The sequence below is a fragment of the Amblyraja radiata genome, chromosome 11 (genome assembly GCF_010909765.2).
Source record: "Amblyraja radiata isolate CabotCenter1 chromosome 11, sAmbRad1.1.pri, whole genome shotgun sequence".
Lineage (NCBI taxonomy): Eukaryota > Metazoa > Chordata > Chondrichthyes > Rajiformes > Rajidae > Amblyraja > Amblyraja radiata.
This window is the reverse complement of record NC_045966.1, coordinates 49326187-49347485: the sequence shown is the minus strand read 5'-3', so window position 1 is coordinate 49347485 and position 21299 is coordinate 49326187. Positions and strand designations below refer to the sequence as shown.

At 38.9% G+C, this 21299-nt stretch overlaps 1 protein-coding gene across 7 annotated transcripts in view; it reads left to right on the top strand.

Moving 5' to 3' along the window:
• rbm27 (RNA binding motif protein 27) overlaps nt 1-21299 on the top strand; it is a 95624-nt gene that overhangs the window by 18275 nt on the left and 56050 nt on the right. For 5 of the 7 annotated variants that reach the window (XM_033029890.1, XM_033029887.1, XM_033029889.1 and 2 more), the window contains exons 3-8: nt 5242-5378; nt 6371-6465; nt 7509-7711; nt 13334-13600; nt 14427-14681; nt 20624-20755. In XM_033029890.1, the coding sequence (XP_032885781.1) occupies nt 5242-5378; nt 6371-6465; nt 7509-7711; nt 13334-13600; nt 14427-14681; nt 20624-20755 (1089 nt within the window). The remainder of the gene's footprint in view (nt 1-5241; nt 5379-6370; nt 6466-7508; nt 7712-13333; nt 13601-14426; nt 14682-20623; nt 20756-21299) is intronic. The other 2 variants (XM_033029891.1, XM_033029886.1) reach the window with 1 other exon arrangement.

The window sequence follows — 21299 nt, the reverse complement described above, 5'->3', positions numbered from 1 at the left end:
AACATGGATAACTTTCCACAAACTAAAGCAGGCCATCCTTCTAGAAGATTTGCTAATAGAAAACAAAGGCATTCAGCCTGTTCTTAAGCAGGCAAGACCAAATTTTTCAGCACTTGGTATGTAGCTTTGCTGATTGTCATTGCCATACATCCATACCTTTTCATACTACATTCTAAAGCAAAAAAAGAAGAAAAACCTTTCCCTATTGAAAATTATTCAAATGCCATCTCCCTAGTTTTTGAAAACTCTGCTAAGTAAAATTATGTCTGTTTACTTTATGATTTAACCCTTTCATGATTTAATATATCACTGTGGTGTTTCCTATAACTCTTCTTCTTGCGTATGCCGTGCACAGCCTAAAGTTGTAGGACAACTTGTTCTATTTGATCTTATTTGATTGTGCACACCAGGTTGATTGCATTCGTCGAAACAGGGCAGACCACATGAAGGTTGCAATCTCCCACCCCCCTATGACTCTGTTCAGAAGAAAACCACCCCAGTTTATCCCTTCTTTCCTATATAGTTTTCCAGTCTGGACAACAGTCTTGTAAATTTCCACTGCAATTTCACCACTGTAATTACTTCTTTAATATGGTGACCAGAACTGTACACACAGTTGTGGTTTATCTTATATTAGATAGATTTATAATGTAACCTTTCCTTTCTTACTTTGACTGCTAAGGAATTGTTAATCACCTTATCAGCCTGTCCCACTGCCTGTAAAGAAACTGGTGAATATGTATTCACATCTTCCATAACATTTATGACAGCCATTCAAGTGCATCACTTCTCATCTAACAATTGATTGGATTTGCCGTTTTCCTATCCAACTGACGACCATCTATCTCTTCATTTAGTATGTAAGTTTCATGGGCCTAAGTAAGAAGGTCATTTGGCCCATCATACCTTGTCAGTTCTTTGTAAGAGCTTGCAAATTAGTGCCAATCCCCTTGTTCTTCAAAGAAGCATTGACAGTTATTTTAATATAGCACAGATGAAAATCCCCAATTCAAAATTTTGCTAATATGCTTCAAGGTGGTGATTTCCCAATCTTAACTTGCTGCATTAGTGATTTTCTGCTAATTAGTGATTATGCTGCTATTGTATTTCCGGTGGCGCTGGTGCTAGCTGCCTCCACCTTCAGTCTGGTATCTTTTTTTTTGTTACGTTGAAAAGCGTTTTCTGTGTTTTTTTTTAATGTCTTTATGTGGGGGAAGACGGATACCGTCCTTCAGTCGCTTCCTGGAGAGGATGCAACTATTATTCGAGTTGCATCCTCGCCCCCTCCCCCCCCAGCGGCCTACCTACTGGATTGGCGTGGCCTTTCCTGCCGGGACCGACCAGAGCTCCATCAGCAGCGGCGCAGCGTTGGATACATCGTGGGGTGGGCGATGCCTTACTGGGGATCGCCGTTTGGAGCCCCGGAGTGCTGGGCCTGCTGCACTGGCATCGCGGAGCTGTGGTTCGCGGAGCTCCCAACGCGGATCAACATCGCGGAGTCCTGCGACTCCGCCCGGCTCGGCCTGTGGACTTCGGGAGCCGCGGACTCCGGTGGGAAGTGGCTGATCTGGAGGTCCGGGCCGCTGAGGATGTTCTCCGTCGGGGTTCGGCGTCGGGGTTCCATCATGGAGCGTGAGGGCCTGAGCATCGGGCCGCCCGTGGCAGCGACTGCGGGTGCTCAGGAGGCCCCGACCACGAGTGAACATCTGGGAAGATCGGCTGGGAGGCTGGCTGGACTTTGGTTCCTTCCTCAACTTTGGTGCCATTGTGTTGTGTTGTGGTTATGTTGTGTCGTGGACTTCTGTGTTTGTGCTTTTTTAAATTTTAATATGTTTTATTTATTTTTTATTTTTATGTTACTTGACTGTAAGGAAAATTCATTTTGTTGTCTCCAATATGAGATAATGACAATAAATTCAATACAATACAATACAATTTCTGCATATCTCATCTGGCACTTAATTTAAATTTGCATTCTTAGCTACTGACCTACCCTCCAAACTGGTTCTGAATCTTGTATAACTTTGAACACTTTCATTAAATCTTCCCATAACTGTCTCGTCTACAAGAAGACCAATCTTTCGTGATTACAATACTTGAATCCTACTATATTTCTGGTAAATATTTACACAATCTCCAAGGCCTTTACATCCATCCTGGTGTAGCTAAATTTAACCTTGTGGCTTAACATGACTCTTTATCCTTTGAGTTTAAGATATGGAATAATGTATCTGTTTTATTAACAGCAATTTGTTCTGCTACCTTTTGGATATTTCTTAGTATGAGCCCCAACCTTTCTGCTCTGGAATTGCAATTCGAGGTTCATCTCATTTTAAGTCTAGATTACAACATTTCATGTTATGCAATATTTATGAGAATATATCATATTAAACTAAGGTGACTGTAAAAAGGGTTTCTGAAAAATAACTCTTGGGTTTCATTACTCTATTTTCTGTTGAATGACAGATTTTTCATGTATGGAGTGATTTAAACTATAAATTTAGCCATCCAAAGAATTAACCCGCTATTGAAATATTTGTTTTATTTTTGAGAATTTGTTCTCCGAATTTGCCACAGAGATTCTTGGCAAATCTGCAAATTTTGGGAGTCAGTTTAGGTTCCCACCAGGATAATCTCTGTTGAATAGAATTAGTAGGTTGACTTATGTTAAAAGATGTAACATAAACGCTTTCAGTGTTGAGAATTGACAGTTGTGCAGAGCTGACTACCTGGGTTAGGATGATGTATACTGGTTTATTTGTACAATTTTAAAAAAGTTAACAAATTCCATTTGCAACAAAATTTGCTGCTGATAAATCATAGCCATTATTTTTGTGCATGTGGTAGATGTGTGACAAATAGCAAATATGTTGAAAATTGCCGGCATGGTTTTTGGTTTGAGGAACAGAGATGAAAATATATTTTCAAATTTTACTAATGTGGGGTAAGACGTTCACTTTTTTGCATCAAGCCTCGGTGCCATAAGTGCACATCTTCATGAGAATCTGAACCTGTGTAGAGGGGTTGGTTAGTCAGTTTGCAAATGAAACCAAGATTGCTGGAATCGCGGTCTGTGAGAGGTTAAAATATGTAGCAGGATATATTTCAGCCGGCGAAATCAAAGATGGAGTTTAATCTGAACGAGTGTGAGTTGTTGCACTTTGGGATGTTGAATGTAAGAGGAAAATACATAGTTAATGGCAAGCAAGATCCTTAACAGCATTGATGTGCAAAGGGATCTTGGCATCCTAGTCAATAACTCCCTGAAAGTGAAAACACAAGTAGATAGAGTGATAAAGAAGGCAAATGGTAGGAATGCTTGCCTTCATTATTTGGCTATTGAGTGTCAGGAAGTCATGGTGCAGCTTTATAAGACTTTAGTTAGTGCCCATTTGGAGTTTTGCATGCAGTTCTGGTCAGTCCAATACAGGATGGACGTGGAAGCTTTGGAAAGAATGCAGAGGACGGTTACTAAAATGATAGAGATTAGAGGACATTATCTACAGGGAGAAAGAACTACAGATGCTGGTTTAAATCGAAGGTAGACAAAATGCTGGAGTAACTCAGCAAGACGAGCAGCATCTCTGGAGAGAAGGAATGAGTGACGTTTCAGGTTGAGACCCTTCAGACTGATGTCAGGGGAGTGGACGGGACAGAGATAAAATGTAGTAGGAGACAGTAAGACTGTTGGGAGAACTGGGGAGGGGATGAAGAGAGAGAGGGAAAGCAAGAGCTATTAGAAGTTAGTCCTTGCTTTCCCTCTCCATCCCCTCCCCCTTACCAGTTCTGCCACCAGTCTTACTGTCTCGGACTACGTTCTAGCTCTGTTCCGCCCACTCCCATGACATCACTGAAGAAGAGTCTCGACCTGAAACGTCACCCATTTCTTCCCTCTAGAGATGCTGCCTGTCCAAAAAGTTGGACACACTTGGATTGTTTTCTCTAGAACACCAGATGTTGAGGAGAGACTTGGTTGAAGTATATAAAATTATGAGAGGCATAGATTGACAGTCAGAACCTTTTCCCAGGGTGGGAAAAATCCGCTACTAAAGAGCATAGATTTATGGTGAGATGGGTAAAGTTTAAAGGTGCTGTGCAGGGGAGGTATTTTTATACATGGTGATGGGTGCCTGAAACCCACTGGTGGTGGTGGAGGCAGATATGATAGTGGCGTTTAAGAGCCTTTTGAGTAGGCACATGGATATGGATTATGTGCAGGCAGATAAGACTTTGAGTTGGCATGTTTGGCACAGACATTGTGGGGCGAAGGGCCTATTCCAGCGCTGTACTGTTTTTTGTTCTACGTTTGGGAAGGAAGTTTGACTGTTAATGTATTCTTTAATAAGACATTATATAATCTATTGTAATTCCATGGAATATGGAAGACAGTTCAAAATTGTTTCATCCGTAGTTCAAAGTGTTTTGTATCAGTGTTAGACATTTGGATGATAAACATGTCAGTTAAGAGCTGGTGCAAGTAATTGAACGTATTTTTAAGAGGTCGAGTCCTGACTCATTTTATCTGCCTGCTACTCTTGTCCATGTGTTGCAAGGAGCCAATGATAGGAAAAATATGGTCGAAGCAGTTATAGTTTGGTGGGGATTCTACTGCTCGGGGTTCAGGTTATGACACCTAACTTATATGAAGTAAACTATTGGCATTGTCAAATATTTTCCATCATCATTGTGTGTCCATAGGTAGGAGCCTAGGTAGTTACTGAAACTTTTATTTTTCTTCCCTGTACATTATTTTGATTCCATTAATGGAGGAACCTTCCAGTTTCTTTATTTTCAATTTCTAAGTCGGCAAAAAAAATCCTTTCAGAGGAAAAATGGCAATTCTGATAATAGTTTTATTAGTCTCTATTTGTGGGTGAGATTTTGGTGGCTCATTTTTGTTATAGGGTACTAACTGAGCGATTAATTCACCATCAGGTGGATGAGATACAAGGATATTTTGTTTTGCAAAAGACTTGTACCTTTTTGCAATTTCTCCTTTTGGTTTGATTTCTTCTGACAGCAGAGTTGCAGAAATACTTAGTGCTTTTTTAAGGAGATGTTACTCATGGTTTACAAGAATCTTTGTGTGAGAAAGCAAGCAAGTCCCGTGTGAGAAAGCAAGCAAGAATGAGAATGCAGTACATGTTCAGGTGTAGATTGCATGTAGTAATTTAATTATGAGTGTGAATACATTTCTCAATGCTGCATTTAAATTAATTTAATTTCATAATTATTTGATAGAAACTGTTGGTTTTGTGGACAAACTTTTTGATGCTTTAAGCACAAAGAACTACGTTCAACGACCAGAACAGCTTGTCCAGGAGACATTGAAGCAGGACATGCAGCCTATGTGGCAAGAGAGGGAGGACAAAAAAGAAGTGAGTAACCTGCCTTTGAGTTAATTTCTGTAGTCGTGTGATCCTTTGTGTCAGTAATGACTTTCAGGAGAAAGATTTTTAGTTTAAAAACAACCTTGCCAGTGCTTTCCATGTCTTAGGACAGTTGTTGCTCAACTTGTTTCAAAAAATGTTTAAAAAAATCATTGGAAAATGTTCATAAAATTCATAATTCAAGGCTTTCATAACCTGGAGACTATTTAGTTATTTCACCATGGGTTCAAGTAGAATTTGTGCCACATGTTTCTCCAAGGTTTTGGTTAATCCTTGAGTTGTAACTTAATATTAGGAATTATGACTGACTAGGTTTTTTTTTTAAAGCTGCAAGGTGCTGCTTTATAGATGATGGGGACTGCAGATTGAAGAACAGCGCATAGCTGGAATATATAGTCATATTTTGTTCGGAAATAAGCAGGTTTAGAAACTTAATTGATGGTGGACAGACGGAAATACTTTGTACGACTGTTACCATGTGAAATTGTATCTTAAATAAAATATTAAAACTCAGCTAGTTATTTTAAATGGCAAAAAAATCTACTCCGTTGTTTACCTTTTTAATCATTTGAACTTTAACACTGATTATTAAGTTTGTTCTCAACCACATTGGTGGGAAACATAATTAAAATTGAGCCAGTTTTCTTGGACCTGCAGATACCCGAATAAATTTTAATTATACCAACTGACAAATTTAGGGTATTGATAAAAGCTTAAAACAGAATTGAATGCCCATGAAGTCAGTCAAATTTTGTAATGAATGCTAAGTTTTCCTGTCAAGTTTGTGTTGTCAGAGTCACAATGACAAGTCTCAATGTGGTGTGAATTGGGATTATTTATGTGCAGTCATGAATTTTTCCATTAATTTTAAGGGAGATAAATGAGTTGCATCGAGTTTTCTGCCTACATTTTTATGACATTGTGACTGTAATAAACGTCTGGGTTTACTTTTTTTTGTCCATTACTTCCTGTTATTTTAGGTTCCCCTGTATGATGAGGACCAAGATGGTAAAAAACCTTTATTAAAGAAAAGCCACAGTCCTTTTAAACCCCTTTTAGGACCTATTGATACAAGGTATGAAACATGACTAATTATTAACTGAAAATGTGTGCTTAAAGTTGAGTTTGACTTCTGTTTGCACACTGATTTGTGTCATGCCAAGGTTACGTGCTTAAGGTTCATTTTAATGTAAAGATTATGGAATCAATTCAAAAGTTTGCTGTTTTAGTTTTAATAAATGTAACCGCAGGAAAAATGAGCCTTTGTTACTCATACAGCATTAGCAAAGCTGCAAGCTGCAGCTCAAGAAGGATTGCTTTGTTGCCATTGCCAAATATGTATTGTATTTAAGATGCTATATTACTATGTATCCTGGTAACCGTATCTTTTTACTTTCAGTGTGATTTTCTTACTCATTGTTTTATTTTGAAAAGCATTAAGATATTAAAGTGATGAAGGATCTCATTAGGCATGAGATTTGCATGGATTGAGTTTTTGTTAATTGCTAGTAAACAATTAATCAAAAATCAATCACTTTATGGAAATTGGCATGTAACATGTCAGGCAGCCTGGAAATGGGCCTTTTAATCACATGAAACTGCACCTGTCATCATGCGCCCATTTATACTAATCCCATTTTATTCTCTCCACTCTCCCATCAATTCGCCAACCTCTCACCAACATCACCAACCCCTCACCCAGCTTCTATCAGTGGTCAATTAATCTACTCCATGTCTTTGAGATATTGTAAGTCTGAACACTTGAAGGAAATCTGTGCGTTCACTGGAACAAAATGCAAACGATGGAATCAACAGTCACGGAGAGAATATATAAACTCTTAACAGACAGCACCCATTGTCAGGATCGAACCCGGATCTCTGGCGCTGTAAGCCAGCAGCTCTACCACTGCGTCACCATGACACCCCTGTGTTTCAGTTGGTTCCAAAAGCATCCTTTGTGTTCATTTAATATTTGTAAATCACTGTTTTTTGATTTTTATACCTGTGCTCTCAAACACTTTTTCTTCAACATCGCCATTTAGTGCTAAAATATGGATTTTTATAAGGATATTAATCCACAGGGGTATAAATTTATTAAAGGATAAAATAATTTTTCAGAGCCCGTGATGAGAAAAAGCGCGAAGAACGACGGCGCAGAGACTTTGAGAGATACCCCCATTCTAGAGATCTTTATCGAGATCGATATGACCGTCGTAGGGGTAGGAGTTATAGCCACAGTCCATTGAAGACCAAAAGTCGAAGTCGTAGTCGCAGTCGGGACCGGAATAGAGTACTTGGCCGCAGCAATAGCACAAGTAGGGGTAAGTGAGCAGGTCTATAAACCTTGTTTTTTCTGTTTTTGTCCAGATATCTGTGACTCCACAGATTAGTGTTAAACTGAGTTATTTTGTCAATCTAAAGTCAATTTGACTCTTGTAGCTGTTGAAATCGATTATTTATTCAGCTGAGACTAGTTATGAACATTCCAACACAGAGCTGATACTACAGAGAGGAGTGACTTTGATAGAACTCATGTCATTTATATAGGTATTAGACATTTCAGATACAGAGGGTATGACAAGCTAGTAACCAATCATCTCTGTCCTTCTGGTGATTTACAACATCAGGTACATGACCCCCCCTTCCCTGGCCTCATTACAACCTTTGTTTGCCTGTGGTGTAACTTTGCTTTAGAATTATTTTATTTCAATACAGCAAAACCCCAGTGGGCCCAATTATCAAAGAACACTCCTCAAAATATAAGATACATATGTAATACAATGATCACACAAGACGTTCACACTTCCCATACCAAGAAGAAAGATATTTCTATAAATCTAAACAATTTCTAGAAGTCTAATGTTTACATTCCTACTAAGACAATACATTTCATAATTTGTTTTACTACAATGTTACACAGTTTAAAATACTATTGCCTATGTCTTTAAAACATTAATGATATAAGTTTGCTGAATTACAGTTACTAAGTTCAAAACACACATCTCCCAACCAAGCATGCATGGGTCGTAAATCTGTCAACTTAGTTTGGTGCCAGGATACAGCTCAATTCTAATTTGCAGCCCCTTTTCCTCTCTGGGAGCTGTATTTCCAATCTCTACCAGGCCTTTTACAAATATTACAGAACAAAGTGTAAATTCACAACTCAGACCATTACATCTGAATTACATCTGCTTCTTCGACTTTCTATAAACAAATCCATCAATCAAATTATCTTCCTCTCCTAAGCAACTACTCCCCTTCACATACATCCTATCCCTTATCACAATCTCATTATAATCTAACATAGCCAAGTCTAACTACAGGGTCTATTATTTCGCAGCTTTGAATTCTGTCTCACTCGGCATAAACCTCACAGTTTAAGAATGTGCCATAGAGGAAAGAGCAGTTGACCTCTGGCCTAAGAAGAGGCTCCTATTCAGCTATCCATTCTTCAACACAAAGTCATATCAAATACAATTTCCTCCAGCGATACAATTGCCTCAAAGCAATAAACTAAGCTATGCAGGTTTAGGTTAACCGTTTCTATGTCTTGACTCATCCTTCCCTGTGTGTGTGTGTATGCTTCAATGCACTTTATTTCATCAGGAAAACCTTAAGCTTTTCTTTTGCAAATTACCGAGCTTGTATCCGAGTCACTATCCGAGCGGTTCTATTTATATCATATTTCCTCATTAGCTTTTATATTTTCAATAATAGGAAGGCTATATTGTGGGTAGTATTTATTATTAGTATTGAATGATCACTGTCATGAACCTCTTTTTTATAGGAGAGAAATCAGGCAGAAATTGTCAGGACCAAAGGAGGTAACAACAGAATAGGTGACCCAGTAGACAGAAAGAGTGATCTATATATTTTGGTGTCACTTTGGTATTTTGGAATAGAATTTATTCACATAATTTCCCCTTACTACCCCAGCCAAAAAATATATGCTGTACTTACCAATTCCCAATTTGTCTACTGCTCCACTAGTCATAGCCTGCCTTCCTGAAAAAATAATATTTATATGGAACATAGAACAGTGCAGCACGGAGAAACCAAGCCCTTTGGCCCACCGTTTGCAGTGGAACACGATGTCTAGCTGAAATGATCCCATCTGCCTGCAAATGATCCATACCCCTCTATTCCCTGCACTTTCATGTGCCTGTCTAAAATCTGCTTGAATAGCACTATTGTATCTGCCTCCACCACCACCCCTGGCAATATGTCCAGGTTTCCGCCACCCTCTGTGTAAACAGAAACGTGCCCTGTACATCTCCATTAAACTTTCTCCCTCTCATCTTATAGCTATGCCTGGAAATCTCCACCCTGGAAAAAGGTTCTGGCTATCTACCCTATCTATGCCTGTTATCATTTTATATACATCTATCAAGTCTCCCCTCAACTTCCGATGTTCCAGGGAAAACAATCCAAGTCTATCCAACCTCTTCTCATAGCTGAAACCCATTAATCCAGGCAGCATTCTGGTAAACCACCTCCAAAGTTTCCATATCTTTCCTGTAAAGGGGCAACCAGAACAGCATGCGTCACACCAAATGTGGCCTAACCAAAGGCCTACAGAGCTGCATCATGGATTTCTTTACTGTTGTATTCAATGCTTCTAGTAATGAAGGCAAGCTTACCATATGCCTTCTTTAGCAGCCTATCTACTTGTGTTGTCACCTGTAGTGAGCTATAAACTTGGGTTCCATGACCCTTCTGCACATCAATGTTGCTAAGGGTCATGCCATTAAATGTATGCTCTCTCCTTACATTTAACCTCCCAGAGTGCAACACCTCGTGCTTGGATTAAACTCCATCTGCTATTTTCTGTCCATTTCTGCAGCTGATCTTTATCCTGCTGTTCCTTCTGACAGCCCTTCTCATTATTTGCAACACTTCCAATTTTGGTGTCATAAGCAAACTTACCTACCATTCATCTACTTTTATGTCTAGGTCATTTGTATATATCACAAACAGCAGAGGTTTCAACACAGAACCCTGCGGAACTCCACTGGTCACAGACATCCAGCCAGAATATCTACCTTCTACGACAGCCCTCTGTCGTCTATTAATAAGTCATTGTGAATCCCGTACATCATCGTTCTATCATTGTTTACTGTTTCACTCCACACTAGTATATAAAACCAATTCCATGTGCTCTTTCTTTTGTAAAATGACCTCAAATGTAGAAGTTGAAATATACCATAATTCTTCAGTAAAGGCTCTTCAGTAAATTCGTCAAACCTGATTTTTCTGAAGTTTCATCTTATCTCAAATCAAATGTATTAATTTTCTACTAAACTGTTAATATAGATTCCTTCATTTTTTTTCCAACTACTTGTGAAGCCAACAAATCAGTTGTTCCAGGTTTTCTCTTTCTCTCAAATAATGTCGTCATATTTTACTACCCTCCAATGTGCAGGAACCATTTAAAATCTCTAAAATTTTGGAAGATGATACTATCTCAATGGTCTTCCAACATTCTGGGATAGAGACCAACAGTTGTTTGGGATTTATCGGGCCATAAACTTCACTTGCTGTATTTTATTAATAATACTAAATGTGTGTATTTCCTTTGTGGCACTGGAGCCTTCATAAACACAGACACAGATTTCCTCTCTTTTATTCTCCATTTCTAAATTCTATCTGTCTCTCTGCCTCCCGCATTTGCCTCACCAGTCATTTCCCATTTGCATGCAAAAAAAAAGCTTAGACAGTCTCTGTTATTAATTTACTCTCACACTTTCTGTATCAACGACTTTGTCATCTTTCGTTGAATTGAAAAATGCTACTGCTCCTGAGGCTCATTATTTCTGGAAACTTTACGAGACTTTTTATATTTAATACATCTTTAATTTTTTGTATTTTCCATGGTTGAGTTGCACAGTAAATTTGATGGCCTTTGGGGAGTGTTGTAGAACAGAGACCTAAGGTGCAGGTACATAGTTCTATGAAAATGGTGCCACGAATAGAAGGGTGGTGAAGAAGGCATTGGGAACACTTGCCTTCATTGATCATGATAATGAGTACATGAGTCAGGATGTTATGTTACCACTGTGCAAGGCCTTGCCAAGACCACATTTGGACACCATCTATACTTCTGGTTACCCTTTTATAGGAAAGATGTCATTTAATTGGGAACAGTGCAAAAAGGATTTCCAAGAATATGGCAAAGGTGGAGTGAATAGATTACTGGCCTTAGATTTCTCTGTCTAGAAGTGTTGTGTTCATAGATGAACACCACTCTCATTTTTTACATTGAAGTGCTTTATGAATCAAGTTTATGAACTTTAGTTTTATTACTGGGTTTTTAAGTGGGGCTGGATTGTATGCATCTTGGGAAATAAAATTTATTCTAAGTGTACAGGGGCCAGCTTTAGACATTTTCTTGTGCCCATTATAACGACATAATTTTAAATAATTTGACAATTTTTAGTTTCGAGATACAGCACAGAAACAAGTGCTTCGGTCAACCATGCCTGTACCGACCAACGATCACACTGTACGCCAGCACTATCCTATACACTACGAACAGTTAACAATCTTTACCGAAGCCAGGTACAAACCTGTATGTCTTCTGAGTGTGGGAGGAAACCGGAGCTCCCGGGGAAAACCTACGTGATCATGGGGAGAACGTACAAACGCCATACAGACAACACCCATAGTCAGGATCGAACCCAGGTTTCTGGTGCCGTAAGGCATCAACTCTACTGCAATGCTGACAATATTGAGTGCAGGAATTTATCTCTACTTACCCATTCAACCGTATATCTAACTGACTGCCAATGAATGGAAGAGCAAGTTATAAAATATCTAAGTAGGTGATTAAATATTCCTTTTCAGAAGCAAAATAGTACTCAAAAATTGCATTTTACTTGATCACGAATGTGTGCTCGACATATTGGAACGATTAGAGCTGAGTATTCTCCGCTGCACCTGTCGTTGTTTTCCACAGTTGGATTCATGCTGATAATTGACTCCGTGGGGTATTGTAGGTTAGAAATAGTTGCAGACTTTGCTATTTCTGGTAACAATTGACGCTCATATCTCCATAACTTTTACGAGGTATCTAAGAAGTCTTGTAGGTCAGGCTAAATACTGGATCCTTGCTTTTAACAGATAAACCAGCATAACTCCCATTATTATGTTCTTTAATCATTGGACTGCTTAGCTGTGACAAGTCCTGCTACGAATGAAAATTCTTGTGATATTTAGAGATTTGGAGCAGTACACAGTGCAAGCAGTAGCACAGTCCCTCTGGATTCAGATCGTGTCTTTAGGTCTCTGTTGCTTAAAACTGTAAGCTATACTTGCAAAAGCGTTTTTATTTGTCAGCAAGGGCACCAGGTGGTATATTCCATTAGAAAATGTATGCCTTTGTGAGAGAATAATGAAAAATAGTGAATAAACAGTAATGAACCTAAACTGTCGTTTATTAAGACTTCAAAGTTTTTCTTCAGGTACGGGAAAAAAATATAAATCAGCATTAAAAAAAAAAAAAAAAAAGTCAGCAAGGTAACCATCTTATTGTTGTAAGAGGTATCACTAGGTCTAAATTTACAGATAAAAGTAATCTATCAAGAATAATTCATGTGACAGGTACAGGTTTCAATTTATTGTCATGTGAATTTTGCTGACCTGCTTATGTAAGAAGGGCATTTATGCAAGGTTGTTGGCAATTCATTCTTTTATGTAAATGCTTCCAGAATGCCAGATTAAAGAGCAAAATTGACCTGAGCAAAATATGGACTGTCTTCAACCTTTTGGAAGACTCTGACATGATTTTAGGAGACCAATTAACGATTGCAAATATTGATTTCATGAATATGAAATTCAAATACTGAAGCTCTTTCGGAGAACAATTTGGCAAGCATCCAAGATCATTTTGGGACTGATTTTTATTTTTAAAATTATTTAATTTGAAAAACTTTTTAAATTAACAGATCAACATAAGGAGAGATCAAAATTTGAATTGGAAAGAAATGAGGCCACGGAGAATATGTATGTTCCCAGTTGTACATCAGTAAGCAGTTCAACTGAGCAGTATTTTGTTGGAGGGCCCCCTGCTCCGAGTGCAGTAACGGTGGTAGCTCCTGTCCACCATCCTGACAACACTACTGAGAGCTGGTCTAATTTCTATAACAACCACACGGGTTCTAACTCCTTCGGTAGAAATGCAGCTCCAAAACGCCGGTGCAGAGACTATGATGGTAAGTGATGTGTACTATTTTACATGTTTATTACTGCAAAAATGTTTGCACTATAATTTAATGTCCTTTTCATTTTGACAGTGAATACTGCGCTGATGGTTTGGACTAAAACTCGTTATAAATCAGGCAGATTAATGGCTGTAAAGTAAGAGTTTTAGTTTAGAGATGCGGTGTGGAAACGGAGTCCGCGCTGACCAGCAATCCCTGCACACTTACACCATCCTACACACACTAGGGACAATTTACAATGATACCAAGCCAATTATCTTATAAACCTGTACGTCTTTAGAGTGTGGGCGAAAACTGGAGAAAACCCACGCAGGTCACTGGGAGAACGTACAGACAAGCACCTGTAGTCAGGATCGGACCCGGGTCTTTGGCGCTGTAAGGCAGCAACTCTACCGCTGCGCCACCATGCCGCCCCGGTTGACAGGTGATGTAACATGAAATTTGGCAATAACTTAAGGACAAAAGTCAAATATATTACCTAGTACTAAACTGAATTCAAATGTTCTTCAAGTGGAAAAATGGCTATTTCTAATTTGTAATTGTTTAATCAGTCTTTTAATTCCTTTGACAGATGAAAATATTTGAGTCATTTCAAAAATTAGTGAGCTGAATATCAGCTGAACTATTATTGGTCTACAGTTCCATTTTAAAACTAAATTAATTATTATGCACTAACTTTTTCTGAAGGTCATTAGGCAATCATATACAGTCAGGGTGACCTGTGAATAAGTGCAATATCACGACTGCATTTTTACTTTCTGGAGTGAGAAGCATACATTTTGAATGTGATGTGTTGAACTATTTTTCTTGTTGTCAGAAAAAGGTTTCTGTATGCGTGGTGATCTCTGCCTCTTCGATCATGGTAATGACCCATTAATAGTGGAAGACGTCACTCTTCCAGGGATGATTCCATTTCCGCCACCACCTCCGGGGTTGCCTCCGCCAGGCCATCAGTTGCCTCCGCCTGGACATCATTTGCCTCCACCTCTACCAGGTCTGCCTCCAAGCCTGAGGTTACCTCCTGTACCACCACCTGGACAGCCACCTCCTCCTGGTATCCATTCTGTATCTGGTAAGATCAATGTTCCATTTCTGAGTTGTAAACAAAATTCAGCAAATCATTTGCTCGTATTTGGTGAACCTTGGTTAAGTCTGTATTTTCGGATGCCGGTAAATCAATAAGATGTTCATTTCATGTATTTTGTGTGTAAATACACACTCGCTTCTGTTAAACAACATTACATTCAAGTTATGAAATCATATTTACTTTGCTATGTAGAGAATTACGAAACACAGAAATGTGGAATTGATGCTTATTGTTTAGTTGTTTATTTGGACTTTTCAGAGAATGTTAGTAGAAAAAGGGGTCTCTTTGGAAATTAAATGCTGTGTCATGTGAATCTGCTTGTCAGTACCCTTAATAGGCCTGTCCCACTTAGGCGATTTTTTTCAGCGACTGTCACAGTCGTAGCGGGTCGCCGAAAAACTGGCGGCTGGACCCCCCTACAACAATGTCTACAACAACCTACCACCTAGTCGACGTCAAGCTACTGACAACCGGTGACCCATTAGGAGATCCACCTACGTCCACCAGCCACAAGCTATGACAAGGTACAACCCTGTCGGCGACATCTTAAGACAATTCAGTCGCCAGTTGACGTGGATTGACGTAGGTAGTCACCAATGGAATTCACCGAAGTCAGCACCGGCGACAACCTACGTCATCCTGGCAACAACCTATGGCAGCACCTACGTCAGGAGAGGTCAAGCTATGCTCATTGGCGTCAAGCCGACTGTCGCCAAAAAGTTTCGAACATTTCAAAATCCAGTGGTGACCAGAAAAACGCTAGGATTCTTTGGGCGATTGAGGAGACTACTCACGACCATACAGACAACACCCCGGCGACCATGTGGCGACAGCCTAGTCGCCTAAAAAATCGCCTAAGATGGATAGGGGCATAAGTCTTTATGAACCAAGCTATGGAAGACAACTTTCCAATGGTTTGTTTAATGTTTTCGGTTGACTTAAGGACCCTTGTGTAATACAATCTTGTCATTAATACTGGTATACTAAAATAGATTTAATGATGTGAGAACTGGGATTACTATTTTGAAAAATACCTAATGTACAAGCATTGAGAATTGATTTTATCAAGTAAAGAGTTAATGGTTGATTTAACATTGCATGATAATTAATGTTAATGTTGTTGCATACAATTGGGAAAAACAAAGAAAAATTGATATGGGTGGTTACATAGGGCTATGTCAGGCAGAGGCAGCATCCCAGAAGTATTTTCTTGAATTGCTGTGATTTGTTATGTTGAACAGTACAATCATCAGTCAGTTCCACCTTCAGGCAAAAGCTTTTTAATGTTGGTAAATATTGTTCTAAGTGCCGTGAGTAGCTTTATTATAGCACCTCATCTATGAGTCAGAAAATTGGAATTTAAAAAAAATGCTGAATATCCTCCACAGGTTTGGTGACGTCTCTGGAGAAAAAAAGAACGTTTAACATTTCAGTCAATACATTTTTCACTGGAATTACAGGTTAGAGATGCAGGTGGAGAGAGGAATAAAAGGGCTTTCTGTAAAAGGGTAAAATTAGGGAGGGATTAAATGGCAAAAAGGATGATGCAAGGTGAAAAAGTGGCTGATGAGAGGAAAAGTGAAGAGATAAATGATCAGTGGATGTGAATGGGAATTTCAAAATCTATGTTCACTGTCCTTTTGGGTCATGAATAGAGAGCCCCCTGACATGCATTTGAAGAACCATAGAGGTGCACATCTCTTTAACCTGATTAACATGAATTCCTCAGCCATATGCTGAAAATGAGAAATAAAACATGAAATACTGGAAACGTTCAGTATGTGGCAGTGTGTGTGGAACGAGAAATAGTTAACTTTCAAGTTTGTAACCTTTCATCAGATCTGAGCAAAAAAAACAAGGGGGAAAAAAAAGTAATACAATTTGATCTATTTTGGGTTGAGCTACGAAGTAAAAGCAAAAAATAGCATATGCGAAAAGTGTACACCCTCCTATGCTCTTCAGCTCTGGTCATAGTATTGGGCAGCAGAAATGTCAGAGTTAAGGAAGCATTTATGTTAATACCGTAACAAGAATGTTTAATCTTCAAATGGATTTGGCATAGTACATGAAAGATATAAAGGGTAAGGTTATGGAATATATTCAAATTATGGAGACTGAAGAAGGCTTCTGAACTGAAATATCGCCTATCCATGTTCTCCTGGGATGCTGCCTGACCTGTTGAGTTACTTTAGCATTTTGTGTCTTTCTTTGGAATATAATCAAGCTGGTTTTATTGAGCAATGAGTTGATTTTACTTCAAATCTGTTATTACAAGATAACGCAGGGTTAGTTAGCAATGTCATGGGAAAGGAACCATTGGATGAAGAATGAACATAATAGAAAGTTCTGAAAATTATTTAGGTACAGAAAAAGGTTCTTAGATCTGATCAGGACCCTCTATTGTTTTGAAGATTGAATTGACCAAAGTAAATTGAGAAACAACATTAAAATATACAATAGTAAATCTGGTTAGTAAATATTTAAAGTAGCAATTCAGAATGACTGATAAATGTACAAAGAAAATACCCATCAGTTGCGACTGGAGCCATTTAACACCATCACCAATGTTGTATAAAATCATGAGATAAATAGATCGGTTAGATGCACAGAGTCTCTTGCCCATAGGCGAATCGAGGACCAGAGGACATAGGTTTAAGGTGAAGGGGAAAAGATTTAATAGGAATCTGAGGATTCCATTTTCACTCAAATGGTGGTGGGTGTATGGAACAAGCTGCCAGAGGAGGGAGTTGAGGCAGGGACTATCCCAACATTTACAAACTAGTTAGACGGGTACATGGATAGAACAGGTTTGGAGGGATATGGACCAAATGTGAGCAGGTGGGACTAGTGTAGCTGGGACATGTTGTGTGGGCAAGTTGGGTCACAGGGCCTGTTTCCACACTTTATCACTCAATGACACTGACCAAGGAAAATAAAAATAACACTTTTGTATATAATCGTAGTACGATTTACAGCACGGAATTAGGCTATTTGGCCCATTATGTTTCCAACCTTTCTCTACCAAAACAGCAGCTCACGAGTTCTACCACTTGATCCCTTATCCATGGTCTTGCAAAATTTTCTTGAAATGTTTATTTGATTTCCTCAAAGGCTAAAATGGAACTTAAGTCCATCACATCAATATGCAATGCATTTGAGATTTTTGTCACATGCTGTATTAAATGAAATGAAATTCCTCATGTTGAAACGAGAAACTCCAGATGCTGGTTTACAGAAGAAGACACAAAGTGCTTGAGTAATTCAGCGGGTCAGGCAGCATCTCTGGAGAACATGAATAGGTGACAAAGTGCAGAAACAAGAAACTGCAGATGTTGGTTATAAAACTTTGCTGTTTATTTGAAAGTAAGATTGATCCGGATCACAGAAGCCAGTGGAGGCCAATTCACTGGATGTTTTCAAGGGAGTTAGATGTAGCTCTTGGGGCTAACGGAATCAAGTGATATGGGGAAAATGCAGGAACGGGGTACTGATTTTGGATGATCAGCCATGATCATATTGAATGGCGGTGCTGCCTCGAAGGGCCGAATGGCCTACTCCTGCACCTATTTTCTATGTTTCTATGAATTCTTGTTGAATTGAGGAATTGTGGACAGTAAGGTTCGAGCATTGGGTATTATCTTGATATGCAGTGAAGGCGGCTTTATTAACCTGACTGCTGATGTTCCTTTTTTTAAAAATGTTCTTTGGTGTTGCATTGGAAGATGCAATAGAACTATGCTACATGGTTGTACACAGATGCAAACCTAACAATGAATTGAATTATAAAGAACACTTTTTTTGGTAAATTGTTTCAAACATTTTTGGAGGCATGTTTCTACCCGAATAGATTGAAATTTGCTGACTGTCAAAATCATGTGTGGAGTGAAGAGTGCACACACTAAGACTGTGTTGGGGAAAAACTACTACTTCAAATGGGCTAAGCTGCATAATATTCCCTCGGTTGCCATTTAATTTATCCTAGTGACTTGGGAATAAGAAAAACAACATAAGGAGTACAAAATGAGTCCAATTTGCTGCTTATGCTTGGCCTCTCATCCTAGCCCCATGGCTGTGCTGTTCCTTTTGCAGCCTACATTCTATAGCCCTGGATTAAAAGAGGGTGAAAGTTGCAAACAGCCTCGGGTAGCCTGTACTCTGTGCCTTACTGAGGACCTTTTGCCACTCGTTCTGTTATTAAATACATTAGATAATCAGAGGCATTTACAAGCAGTTGAAGTTGATTTGGATAATTATTAAAAGTGATAAATTTGTTTAAATACAAATAGAGAATCTCACATGACTTTAAATGTATGGGGCAACAATGGCTCGCTCTGGTTAGCATAAAGTAACGGAATGTTCCAGACTTGAGGGTCAATCTAGGGATTGAGCAAGAGGTCAAAAGCACCTTCCTCTGTTGCAACACGTTCTGTGCTTGGATGCAGCAGCTAGGAAATCTGAACTCAGTAGCTAGTTGATTGTTCTCCGCAGAACTACCAGCTGCCTGACTTAATGACCTGGCTCAATGATCTCACACATATTGTATAGGAAGGAACTGTAGATGCTAATTTATACTGAAGATTGACACAAAATGCTGGAGTAATTCAGCGGATCAGGCAGCATCTCTGGAGAAAAAGAATAGGTGACATTTTGGGACTGAACTCTTCTTCAGATGGAGTCTGAAGGAGGGTTCCGATCCGAAACATCACCTATTCCTTTTCTGCAGAGATGCTACCTGACCTGCTGAATTATTGCAACATTTTGTGTTTATCTACAGGTAGATGGTGGTACCACCCTCTATTATACTAAGTAGTAGTCTTGTGCACAAGAAATATCAGTAGATGTGCTCAGTTTGGAAGGGTTCATAACTGCTTCTGTTCTCAGCTTCTTGTTAGTATAGTGGTTAGCATCTCTGCACTTTGTGAGCTAGACCAAGGCTCAATTCCTTGACAGACATCTTTCTCAGTCTAAGCATGACTAGCCAGATCAAAAACCATTGAACAAATGTAAAGATCCTTTAAGAAAATTGCAATTGAAGAGTCTGGCATTGGAGGTCAAAGTTTCAGAATTAATATAGACTAGTGGTTGAGGGGAAATTCCCACATGGTATAAGTCTTCTGCAAATCTCTACCCAAAATACTAAGGAAACTCACTTCATCCAAAAGAATTAGTGCCAAATTTCTGGATATTAAGTGAAACGATTTGATGTCAAATCACCCATGATCTTGATGAATGACAGAGCAGACATGAAATTAAAAAATGGCCCAATTATATTGTTTCTTATAAACTGATCTTTTCAAAGAATGTCAGATGGAGTTTGAGACAAACAATTTTAACTTTAATTCAAAAAAGATTAACTGTTGAATTTCATGTAGTGAATGTACGTCATATACTTTAGTTCTTTTGCCTTGTATGTAAAGCCACTCCATTCTTACACTTGCACATGAAGCGCTAGCAACCTGGCTGTAAGATATGGGTGTGAGTGGGGTTAAAGTGGTGGTTGAAAATAATTTAAATAGAGCACTAAATAAGTTGATGTATGTTTCTGCTTTGTATTATCCATTTCCATATTAATGATTTGAAAGCCATGATTTGTGGTGGAGCTGGTAGAGCTGCAGCCTCACAGTGCCTAGAGACCCGGGTTCAATCCTGACCACAGGTGTCGCCTGTGTAAAGTGTGCACATTCTCCATGTGATAGATTGGGTTTACTATGGGTGCTCCGGTTTCCTCACAACCCAACGACGTGTGGGGGTTGTAGGTTAATTGGCCTCTAAAATCCCCCCGACTATGTTGGGAGTGGATAAGAAAGTGGGATAATATAGAACGAGTGTGAAGGAGTGATCGATGGTCGGTGTGGACTCAGTGGACCGATGGGTCTGTTTCCTTGCTGTATCTCCAAACTAAAATATGTTCTGTGTTATCTTTATAGGACCACGTCCAATCTCAAAAAGCAGTATAGATGGCATTGAAATCTCTGGGAACACTACAGTACCCAATTTGCCGCCACCTGGATTACGGCCCCCACCTTTACCACAATATCCACCATATGCAACTTCAGAATGTAAGTGCCTTGCATTTATAAACTCCAGGATGATAGTAATTATTAATTTTTATGCTTTGATGAAGTTATAACCAGCAATGTTGGTGTTTAGAGTTATACAGCTTTCTTGCTGGATAAAAACCCTCCTTTACTGCTTGCATTATTTTTTATCATAATGATACGCTTCCATAAAAAAAAAAAGTGCTAGAAATTAGAGGTCAGCCAACTCTTGTGGCAGAGTTAATGTATCGGGTTAATCATTTTTCAAGCTGATGGAAGATTTCTTGTGCTGCTCTTCCCATCGGTGCTGCCAGGTCTTTTGATCATCTCCAGATATTTTTGCTTTATATTTCAATTTTCCAGCAGTGTTTTATATTGTATGCTTGTCCTTTATTACTGATGTTTTAAATTCTTTATTGGTTTGTTATGATTATGGCTATTGATACTTTGGTTGTGTGTAGGTAAGTTAAATGAATCATAAGTTGAATTTTCATCATGACAATACCAGAATCAGGATATTTCAATTAAGCTGTATTAAACATAGTATTGTTCAAATCAGAAACTG